The 11446-nt window shown below is 45.0% G+C and overlaps 2 protein-coding genes across 2 annotated transcripts in view; one reads left to right on the top strand and one right to left on the bottom strand.

Annotated features, from left to right (window-relative positions):
• LOC121861775 (N-alpha-acetyltransferase 15, NatA auxiliary subunit-like) overlaps positions 1 to 11446 on the bottom strand; it is a 123579-nt gene that overhangs the window by 88576 nt on the left and 23557 nt on the right. The gene's annotated exons all lie outside the window — the stretch shown is intronic.
• Positions 1947 to 8549, top strand: LOC121861781. The gene is made up of 2 exons (XM_042359686.1): positions 1947 to 2253; positions 7126 to 8549. Exon 2 carries the CDS (start codon positions 7132 to 7134, stop codon positions 8281 to 8283), a length of 1152 nt encoding a protein of 383 aa, XP_042215620.1. The 5' UTR covers positions 1947 to 2253; positions 7126 to 7131; the 3' UTR covers positions 8284 to 8549.

The raw sequence follows: 11446 nt of genomic DNA, 5'->3' as shown, positions 1-11446 counted from the left end.
GAGAGAGAGAGAGAGAGAGAGAGAGAGAGAGAGAGAGAGAGAGAGAGAGAGAGAGAGAGAGAGAGAGAGAGAGAGAGAGAGAGAGAGAGAGAGAGAGAGAGAGAGAGAGAGAGAGAGAGAGAGAGAGAGAGAGAGAGAGAGAGAGAGAGAGAGAGAGAGAGAGAGAGGAGAGAGAGAGAGAGAGAGAGAGAGAGAGAGAGAGAGAGAGAGAGAGAGAGAGAGAGAGAGAGAGAGAGAGAGAGAGAGAGAGAGAGAGAGAGAGAGAGAGAGAGAGAGAGAGAGAGAGAGAGAGAGAGGAGAGAGAGAGAGAGAGAGAGAGAGAGAGAGAGAGAGAGAGAGAGAGAGAGAGAGAGAGAGAGAGAGGAGAGGAGAGAGAGAGAGAGAGGAGAGAGAGAGAGAGAGAGAGAGAGAGAGAGAGAGAGCCAGAGAGAGAGAGAGAGAGAGAGAGAGCCAGAGAGAGCTTCACCACACGAACAAGTGCGTGTTTGGCTTCAACAACTGAGACGACAAACCACTACTTCAAGCGATCAATAAACGCGAATCCCAGACATTTTAAGAAAGATGAATACAACCAAAATGTAGAATACAAATGGGCTCACTCATGGTCAGAATATGGACTAACCAAAGCATAAACACAGCAGAGATGATACTCAGCCCAGCACCAGATGACCAGAATCTATGACAAGATAGGGTGGGTAAGCAACACCTAAAGGCAGCGTGATGATGATGATGATGATGATGATGATGATGATGATGATGATGATGGAGTGTGTGTGCGGGAAGACCGGTGGGTTGACGGGGTAAACACTGCGGGAGGAGTGACAGCCTGTGTGGTCGATCATTTGATCAGAACACACACACACACACACACACACACACACACACACACATTATGTCTAAATCAAGTGTAAGTCTGTAGGTTTTCAGCCACCGGCTGCAACTCTATTAATAAACCGTTTATTATTATTATTATTTTATTATTACACACACACACTCTCTCCCTCTCTCTCTCTCTCTCTTGCCTGGTGTGCGTGCGTGAATGCGTGCATGTGCGTGAGTGTGTGAACGCACGCAGCTACAAGTATGGGGAAAATAATCAAGCTGGCTTGTGAAGTGAGATCTATTGTAGTGGAGTTGAAGACAATCGGCACACCAACCATATGCTGTAAACATTACACCAGAAATGTTGCAGTTTATTCCTTAACTAATGTGTGAGTGGAAATAAACATTGTCTTGTCACGAGGAAACGTATGAAAACAGTGATGTGTGGTACCTGGTTACCAATGGACGAGTAGGTGGGACACGGGGACCTAGTTACTCCCCGGTACTGTATATCTAAAGTTGAGGAACAAACAGACTCCCTTGTAGGAAATTCACTGCACCTGTGTCATCAAAAATAACTGGGAAAGGAATAGAATTGACAGATATAAGAAAACGATAAAAAAGTCACTTTTTCTCCTATTGACTTGTACATTCCAAAAGACTTTTTTTTTCTTCGATAACCTCAATAACCTCAGTGGTGGTAGCCCTCCTCCACAACCCCTGTGCGTCACCCCCCCCTCCTCCCTCAGCCCTCCACCAATCAATAACTACACCAACCCATTGCACTTACTCCTCCGTCTCACATTCTGACTATATATCTCACTCCCTCCTCATTCTTTCCAACCTAACACTCCACCACAACCCCCCCTACCACCTACATTTCCCTCCTCCCTCAGCCAGACCACCACTACCTTTCCGCCCCCCTCACCGTCCAACCAGCCCATCCCAATATAACCTTCCAAAACCTCCTCAAACATCCTTTCCTCACTTAACCAACAATCAGTTCATCCCTACCACCTACGCACCCCCTCTCCCCTCCTCCATCCCCCCACCCCCACCTCACTGGTGGTGCCGGCAAGCTGCAACAGCAGCAGCAGCAGGTCTGAGAAGTTGACGGTGAGGCCCCAAGAGGCGGCGTGTTAGTCGTGAAGGAGCCAGCGTGGGAGACAGACGTGTGACCTCCTCCCCTCTCCCTGGATCTGACCGCCACACCCAACCATCCTCCTGGGGATTACTTACCCGCCCGTGACTCTACATAAAGTGATGATACAAAAACAAGTGATATATTAAGCGAGTGTAAGGAGGTGCAGAGGTCTTGTATGACAGCTGAAGCAACTCGTACTAGTAGCAACAAAGCACCGAGCACTGGAGTGTTGTTTTTATAAAGATTATAACCCAGGATCATACAGAAAATAACTCCTACACCAGTTTGTAAGTATCCACACAGCTCCCTGTTGTGTTCATACACACTAAAGCGACTGCCACTAGTGTCTTTACGTACTTTAAGCTCAAACATGCAATCTAGTCTAATCAGACGTACTATTAAATTACTGACCAAGAAAACTATAAGAGTGACATCAAAATAATGTTAAACTCTGTACACACTAAACAGTATCATGTCTTTAGAAAATACGAGCATGAAGTAAAACGCCACAAGAGTCGAGCACAATAATATTAAAAAGGGTCACCTAATGTTACGGTGACACTGTTTTGGAGCCTGTTAGGGTAAAAACACGTTTCCAGCGTGTCAGTGGGCGCAGAAATCATTGTCACACAAATTAGGAACCTGATGTAACTCTCAACACAACTTACGGGTTAGGTTAAGTTTAAGAAAGTGGCACGACGCTGACTTTAATGAACACCTGCACACACTTTACACGTCTCCTCCACAATCACGGGCTCCATGATCTAGTCCCTCCCCTCGGCTCTGTCCTTGGTCTTCCTATTACACCCGGCTCTAAATTGATAAACAATTACCAAACCTGACATTTCAACATCCTGACGGCACATTACAACACCTTAGTAAAAACAAAGTACACGCGTTCCCAGATTAATAACAGTAAATACCAGGCAGTGTTAACCTTGTCCCCTGTGTTATGTGAACCCCCCCTTCACACTAACACCCACCATATTATACACAAACCCATTAACATTCACACACAAGCTTTACCCATAAGAAGCCTGCCGCCCATCTTATACCTCCGCCCACCACATCCACTCACATTATGCACAAAGCCCACGACCGTCGCCCACACTACACAAACGCCCAATACCTTCATCTACTCGGCAGACACACGGCCCACGATGAACTTTTTAGCCCACTGAGACTGTTAAACCCAGTCTTTCAAAAGGCAAGGAGGGTCAAGGCGGAAGAAGTAGCGCAGACAGTAACACGCTAGGGTCAGCTGCTGCTAGGGGATCCATAGCACCAATTCACCTTACATGGGCTTCCGTCTAGGTGCATCCTCGAGGGGTTGAGTTGAAGCTGGATCTCTATAGGGCGTTCATAGTGTCCCGTTACATCCAATACCTGTTTTATCTCATTTACCCAGGGTTTTTTTGCTTCATATTTAGATCACCTGAAGATTAGTCCCCCAGATTATTTCACCTGATGATTAAACATCTTAAACCTAATCTGGGGGGGAGTTAAGTTAGTGTTAGGGTGGTTAATCTTCAGTTGATCCAAAGATAATATAATGAACGTGCCTCGAGGAATTAATAAACAGTTAACAATCCTGTAACTGTATTCACTATTCAACATAACGCAGTTCATTGTTTGTTTACTAAAGGGAAAATACCCCGGGGGATAACAGGCCTCACCCACCACTACCCACCCAACCCACCCCACCCACCCACCTACTGGTTTCATCCCAACTCAACACTGGCTTTCTTACAACACCATTTCTACACTCAGTACCAGGTATTATCTTATTACGATTTAACATTTATTCAACACAATGGAAGCGATTCGTTTATTATTAATTATGAAAACTAGAAACCTGTAGTGGCAAGAAACATCGAGAGTGTTTATTGATAATATTAGAATTACAATTAAGATTAAATACGAAGATTAATCTCAACCAGTAAGAAATATTAAAAGGTAAAGTGGGCACTACACTATATCGTGGTGATAATATAAAGGTGTAAGAGTGATCAGCGCCATTATCGTGTTACATTAAGAGAGAACACAAGTACAGCAACACCACAATGCTCAATCAACTAACCTGGAATACTACATAAAATACGAATCTGTAAGAAGCTTATAGACTATAATTACGGGGAAAATCAGAAAAATATATAATAGTCAGAGATATTAAATAGAGAATTTCACACTAAATCATGGTTGAGATCGTGGTGAGCGTCAGAAACGGGTGAAGGTGGTGGATACCCAGCGTGGCAGGGAGGGAGGGTGGGAGGTGAAGAACGCCGCCCTTGGCCGCGTTAATGTTGGCAGCGTCAGACAAACCCCCCACCACCACCACTGGCCATGGGGCGCCAACCCTCACCTCACCCGGCTTGCTCCCTCTCCCTTACCCGAACGACCAATATATCCTTCCTTCCTTCCCATAATTCATTTTCTTATTTCACATACACACACAGTTTTAACTTACTATTCCTCGCTATACGGCCACACACACACACAACTCTCTCCAGCATTGCTTCACTCTCCGTCCACGTGTACCTGAAAGCTTATTCATCTATTATCATTCATTTCATTCAGTTGGCCATTCATAATCTTCCTTACCAAGATCGACCATCGGGTGGACACGCGTGAGAGCAGCAATAATCTGACACGCTGTTGCTGTTAACGTTTCTTGCACACATCGCTTAACTCCAGCCCGTGACGCCCTCCCAACACACTCATTACCGAAGCTCACGTAATAAACACACCTTGTTACCCCAACTCGCGTAGCTAACACAGCCTCGTTTGACCTGTTGCATCTTAACATAACCATATACACAGCCATTCACCTTGGTTTCAACTCCCACGTGGACCTTAAGTGTTACCCACCACGAGCATATCACAACCAAACAAAGGAAGTTTCCTCAGTCGGTGAGAGAGAGACACAGACGTCACAGCGTGTGTATGGTGATGTAACCCGGTAACGCGTGGCGCCCTTTGTGGCTTCCCTTAGTGACCTTCCTTCCTCCTTTCCTTCCGCAGCGACATTGAGCTCTGGGGGGGGGGATAATATAAACAGTAGTCTCCCTCCCCTCCTTTCCTCCCCACTTCTCCCTCATCTCCCACAGTACCGGTCATCTCTTCCTAGTATCTCTCAATCACATGTCTCTCCGTGTCACCAGTCATCTACCATCATATACGCCAGTTACCCACGGTCATCAACACAAACAGCATAACTCCATTACCAACTCCCAGTCACTTCAGGCAATAATCTCCTTTCCTTGACAGAGATTTAAATAAACCGTTAAGTAAGAATCCTATACACTGCTTCGGTCTTTTTCATTCTGAATTTTTATTTTTTTTATTTATTTATTTTTTTTTTTTGCATTATTTTTTTTTGCATTAACTGCCGTGAACTCAAGGCAGCAGACTTTAAAGTAACCATGAAATAAGACGAAGTTACAAGTACCAAACTCTTCTCTCAAATACTTCAGCCTCAATAAGGTAAACACACACACACACACACACACACACACACACACACACACTATCTTCGCGCAAAGTCTCGCTCCTTGACGTTAAAACAAGATATAAATGAACTGTGTAGTAGTAGTAGCAGTAGTAGGCGTCCTCAACAGTGCCTCTCGTACAGTCCTGCTACCCCATGTCTACGATCTGTACCTTGGTTTAGTTACTACACGGATACACAACAAAACATAAACTACGGCTACCAAGATTCACCTGACAGTGCGTGAAATGACCGCCAGGGATGACCGTCACCCAGACTACAAAATAAACAAGTTGCCTAAAGTGTAAAATTACCCGGGAGTAGTAGTATGAGGCATCAACGGTATGAGGAATGATGAAAAATGGAGGTGAGCGAGTGAGAAGAAATGGGGGAGGTGGAGTGACGAAAAATAAAGGAGGAAGAGAAGAGAGATGAAAAATGGAGCAAAAGGAGGAAATGGAGGGGAAGCGTGAATAAAAGCCAAAAGGTTGACTGGGGTGAATAATTTGAATCATTCACTTTCTCCTCGCACTTACTAGACGTGAATGACACTGACAAACTTGTGAAGTACCACCACCACCAGCGTATGCATATAATAATAATAATGAGAGAAGGGAGAGAGAGAGAGAGGGAGATATCACAGTCACGTTATACTCGATAGTTTCTTGAGGATAATAACTGAACCACAGCGGCGCTTCTGAGGTACACGTCAGGTGGTTAAAAAAATAAATAGTTGCTGCTACAATAACAAGTAAATAAAATATGTAAATAACAATGAAAATCTATGAAAACATGTGAATAAAAATCGTCTACCAACTAGCAGCCAACCTCTCCAGTGTTACTAAAATATCACCACTAATGAGAAACCAAAATCAAATACTGAATTATAAACAGGTTAATATAAACTAAATGTTATGTTGAGTCGTATTCTTCTTGTAACATGCTGCGTGACGAGATGCCTTTCAAATCTGTGGCAATCATCAATGTCTAATTTACTCCCACAACGACCAACATCCCAACACGGCTAAGTTAATCTAAACTCATATAAAATAACTCCACATATTCCACATTATATACTCACGCCTTAAATAAATTCTTGGTGTTTCACTTCAAGTAAGTTATAAGACCGTTAACTTACGAATGGTCTTGGAAATATGTGAGTCATTTAACACAAAAACTAGAGTAACCGCTGATCGCAAAGTTCACCACCACCACCGTAAAGACCGTATACGTAATTTAAACTTATTGTATAGTTTACTTGGGACAATGACAAACATAATTATTTGTATAAGTTATAAATAAAACCCAAAAGTTATCTAGGTATATAGAAGGAACGCCTACACACACACACACCAGCGAATGACATGACTCATAGTCCATATTTAGTGAGGTTAAGGCTACCTTTATGTAGACTACAAGAGCCACAGATCCAACATAAATGCCATTTTTTATGAACGTACCAATAGAGGCTGTATTAACTTTTACTCTAAGCCAATGTATAAAGTTTATGTTTAAGGGGAAGCAGTTAATACATGTAAGCACAACAACAACTCGACATACAGTACACACGTGACAGTCAACCTGTGCACACATTTCAAGAGCTACTGAGAACAGACGTTGTAGTAGTCATGTACTGTATCTGGTTTAATGTATTGCTATTAACTCTTTCCAGGAGAAGATGGTGAGGAGAATGTGGGCGTGGACCGTGTTGTTGTTAGTAGTGGTGGTGGGCGTAGCGCAGTGTGAGGACCGCTGGGTGTGGAGCAAGAGCAGCCCCAACACTAAAGCCTCCAGCATCCCCGGCTTCGTGGAACCAACCACCACCCAGCCACCCCCCGTCACTACCTTCCGCCCATCATTCCGACCTATGGGACGAGGAGCGTCCTCCCGCCCGCGACACTTCTCCCGCGTGTCCGCCATCCCCTTCTTCATGGGTTCCTTCCCGCCCTTCCCACTGGACCCGCCTCACACCGCGCCTGACGGCACCACAAAGAGCCGCGTTACAGCAGACACTGCCTTCGATGGTGCCAGCGGGGCTGTGCTGGACGCCGGTGACAAGTACACGACTTTAGACCGTCTACAGAGTGAACGAGGTGCCGCGCCGCCCCTCCCCCGCCCACAGGAACACCAGCTAGGCGGCCTCCACCCTGACGAGGTCTTCTACGCTGACGATGATCTCCTTATCATCAAGGGCGGAGGCTTTAACTCTGACGCCTTTGAGGAGCCGTCACAACCACTGGATGCTGACGACGACATCCGCGAGGGGTCCCCGACGAGGATATCGTCTGTGGTGGCCCCGTTACCTTCATCCCATAAAGAATATAACGGCAACATCCCAGCTATAGTCCCTCACCCCGAACAACGAATATCTCACCGACCGTTTTCACTCTTCGTGGAGGGAGCCTCTACCAACAACTACGTCTTGGTACCGTACGTGTACCCGCAACCACAAGGAAACGTCCTTAACACCGACGGGACTCTCACTAACCGTATTGACGACGACTTACGCGACGTCGGACAAACCGGGGTGCGTATCCCATACATGTACCCGCGACCCTTCGCTACGGCCGCCATCATAAGACACCCACCGGTTCATCAAACATTCTTCGCCCCTGCAGTGAGCCCATATAACTACAACAGGGTCGCCTCCCCTCAAGTGTCACACCCCGGCAGCCTCAAGGTGCCACACTCCCTGGCAGGCGACACTGACGTTAACTTCAAGTTCCCGCTGCCCTCTATCAACCCTGATGCCGAGGTCTTCGCTCCAGTGAGCCAACAAACCTACTACTACCCCAGCAGAGTCCGCCAACGTGGACGACCCAAGCTGTGAACACTATTACTACTACACGCGCTGTCAACCTATATCCCGTGAGTCTTATCGCCTGATCTCACTCATACATACATACATACATACATACATACATACATACACACATACACACACACACAGCAGGGAGAGGAGCGTCGACGCAGTAACTACCACAAGGGGATTACGCTCCTCCTTCATCGCCTCTTGTCTTTGTACAGAATTCTTCTATATTATATATATACATATAAGTAATTTAGTTTATAAATTAATAAAAATAATGTTAATGGCGTCACTTTTCAGTTTCCTGTCAGCACATAATTATGTAAAGTGTCCGTAAGTAACCGGAGCAAAACACCTTAATTACGTGAATAGTTATGACGGCTTAATAGATAACACTATATTCTTGTCCACTAATACATAAGCGTACACGCAACGTGACCTCACACAGTATGGCAAGAGACCAGCCCAGGCCATCAACTGCAAACTATAATAATTTGTATGTTCAATTCATGTTCCTTCTACTTTTAGTAATGAAAGCTTTTGTTAAACTACCCACCTACATGGGGTAGGTGAGAAGCCATATTTGTCTAATGTATATTTTCAGCCTTCGGGCTGCAGAACTTTTTCAACAAACCGTTAATTATTTTTATTATTATTATTATTATTATTATTATTATTAGACACACACGACTAATTGTAGAGTACCAAGTCATACTTGCGTTTACACCAAGTAGTGGATGCTTAAAGGCTGAAATCATCAGATGATAAAACCAATGCTCTCACTACACATACGCCAACCAGTGAGAAATCTATCCAGGAGCGGTAAATAGCCATGACCATCAAGTATTTCAACCAATTGTTCCCCAGTACGAAACATTTATTAAGATGCTTTAAATACGCCGATAAACACGATTAAAGAGAGTAATATCTATGAAGGAGCCAGCACCCGTGTCCAGCATACATTGGTAGTTAATATGAAGGTGGTGATCAAGGAGAGACCTGTGACGTCACGAAGGTCGACCCCGTTAGACGGACTATGGCCCCAAACCACGATAGAGCGAGGACAGTACAAACACAACCGGAATAAGTGTCACCGGTACCTTTGGCTTCTGGAATGGGGGAGGGGGAGCACTCTCCCGGTAATATTTATAGTGTCATGTACTGCCTCTACTACTCTCACTTTCCTCACCAACACTTAACGACTTGGTGCATTACTTAACACCAAGCACGCGCACACACGCACACACACCTGAAACACACATACACCATATACACACACATACTGTATACACGCATAAAAAAAACTGGTCCTCGATAAGATAACCCAGACGTGAAACCAATCGATGCAACGTTTATCGCCAATGTAATATTATAAACTCAGGTGTAACGTCATCAATAAACTCTTCCCACCGATAATCTTCCCAAAGGAAGACAACACCTCCACGACAAGCAAGAAACTACCACCAGAGCCCCTGGGCTTAATGTCGTAGCTGTGGCCGAATGCTATCACCCAGATTCTGTTAATAGGTGATCAGCTGACTTCTGTTTATGTTCAAATGCAATCAACTGACCTTCACAAGAGACCATTTGACATCTGGGGTTGAATTATCTGTTTAATAGATTATATCCACTATTCATATATATATATGTAAATAAAAAAATAATAATCCTTACGTCTACAGTACTGCTGCACTTACTAAACATGAGACATGGCCTTATGTTACTCCCATTATTTGTCTGGCGTCACAACAGTCCAAGGTTAGATGATGGCTGGTTAAGTGTACAGGTCTCATGTGGTGGTGATCTTAACCCGGTGTGATCCCTATCAAGATAACGGGATTATGGTTCACTGGTGACTAATGTGAAGAGAAGACTGACTGGGTTATACTGGAAAAGGTTGAGGGGGTTGGAGGTGACTGGCCCACGCTCACGAGGTGCAGTGTTATTCATTACTTTAAATACCGTATGATAAGTGAAGAAGTGAAAAATTAACCTGAATACCGTCGTAGCAGCATGTTAAGCAATAATAGAAATTGTGTCAAGAGATCAGTCCTTGGCACACACATCCTAAACGGTACTCTAAAATGATAGACTCCAGTGCACTATGAGACAGTCTCAAGGCCCTTACCTGTGTGGAGGAGATGGTTGACGTAGGGCAGGTATAGTAGCAGTGGTAGGTGACGGTAAATAATGGCGTATGGTGGTGACAATGTAATGATGATGGTGTATTGATGTATGTGATTGTGGTGGTAGTCAAGCGGATCCAGGGGGGTCCTGGTGGTCCGGACCCCCCACCACCAGATTTCAAAAAATATTCTGGGGGCTTACAGCATCCCCCCCCAACCGGGTGGGCTCGCTACGCTCCCCCACTCACAACTTCTTGGACCCCCTTTTTTTACATTCCTGGATCCGCCCCTGACTAAACGTGTCATGTGTGTGTGTGTGTGTGTGTGTGTGTGTGTTGGTCGTGGTGAATTACGGGTGGACGTCATGCCTGAGTGGCTGTGGTGGTGTATCAGTCAAGCGTCAGACTGTTTGGATAAGTTTAAGTTAGGGTTACACTTCTCACCGAGGAGTTGCTTGGGTGAGGAAATCCCTCTACTTTCACACCTACGTTCAAACCGTGAGAGAGGGAGGAGATGAGGAAGAGGATGAGTAGATGAAGGGGAGAAGGAGATGAAGGGGAGACCGAGGTTGTGGAGCGGCACATGTATAAAGCACTGAACACAGGACAGACATTTACTTCCCAAATAAACACTAAATGTATCGACCACACACAATCACACCCAACTACCTACCAACACAAATCCACCTATACCCACATGAAACTCCCCTTATACCCATATTACACCAAACATATCCATCCACCCAAATCAACACACCTAACGTCCCCACCACCCCTCTACACGCACATCAATTAACACCCAACTCCACATATATCCACCCACCCATACAAACACGGGAAAGCACAAATGGGAGACATGTGAATAAAGATCCCGAATCAATGATGTAAAAGACCTTGGTGAGACAGACAAGACATTGAGAGAGATTGACATAGAACACCAATAAACTCCCTTGAACAGACATCCTGCACAGTTCCTCGTCATTGTGTGGCACCTGCCCCCGGGGGTTACTGAGGCCACAGGGAAGTAATAAAAGTAACCTTGCCCCTGGGAATACTTCG

This window comes from Homarus americanus, unplaced genomic scaffold (genome assembly GCF_018991925.1).
Source record: "Homarus americanus isolate GMGI-L3 unplaced genomic scaffold, GMGI_Hamer_2.0 scaffold40248, whole genome shotgun sequence".
NCBI lineage: Eukaryota > Metazoa > Arthropoda > Malacostraca > Decapoda > Nephropidae > Homarus > Homarus americanus.
Note: the sequence above shows the minus strand (reverse complement) of the source record. Positions and strands in the feature narration are given on the sequence as shown.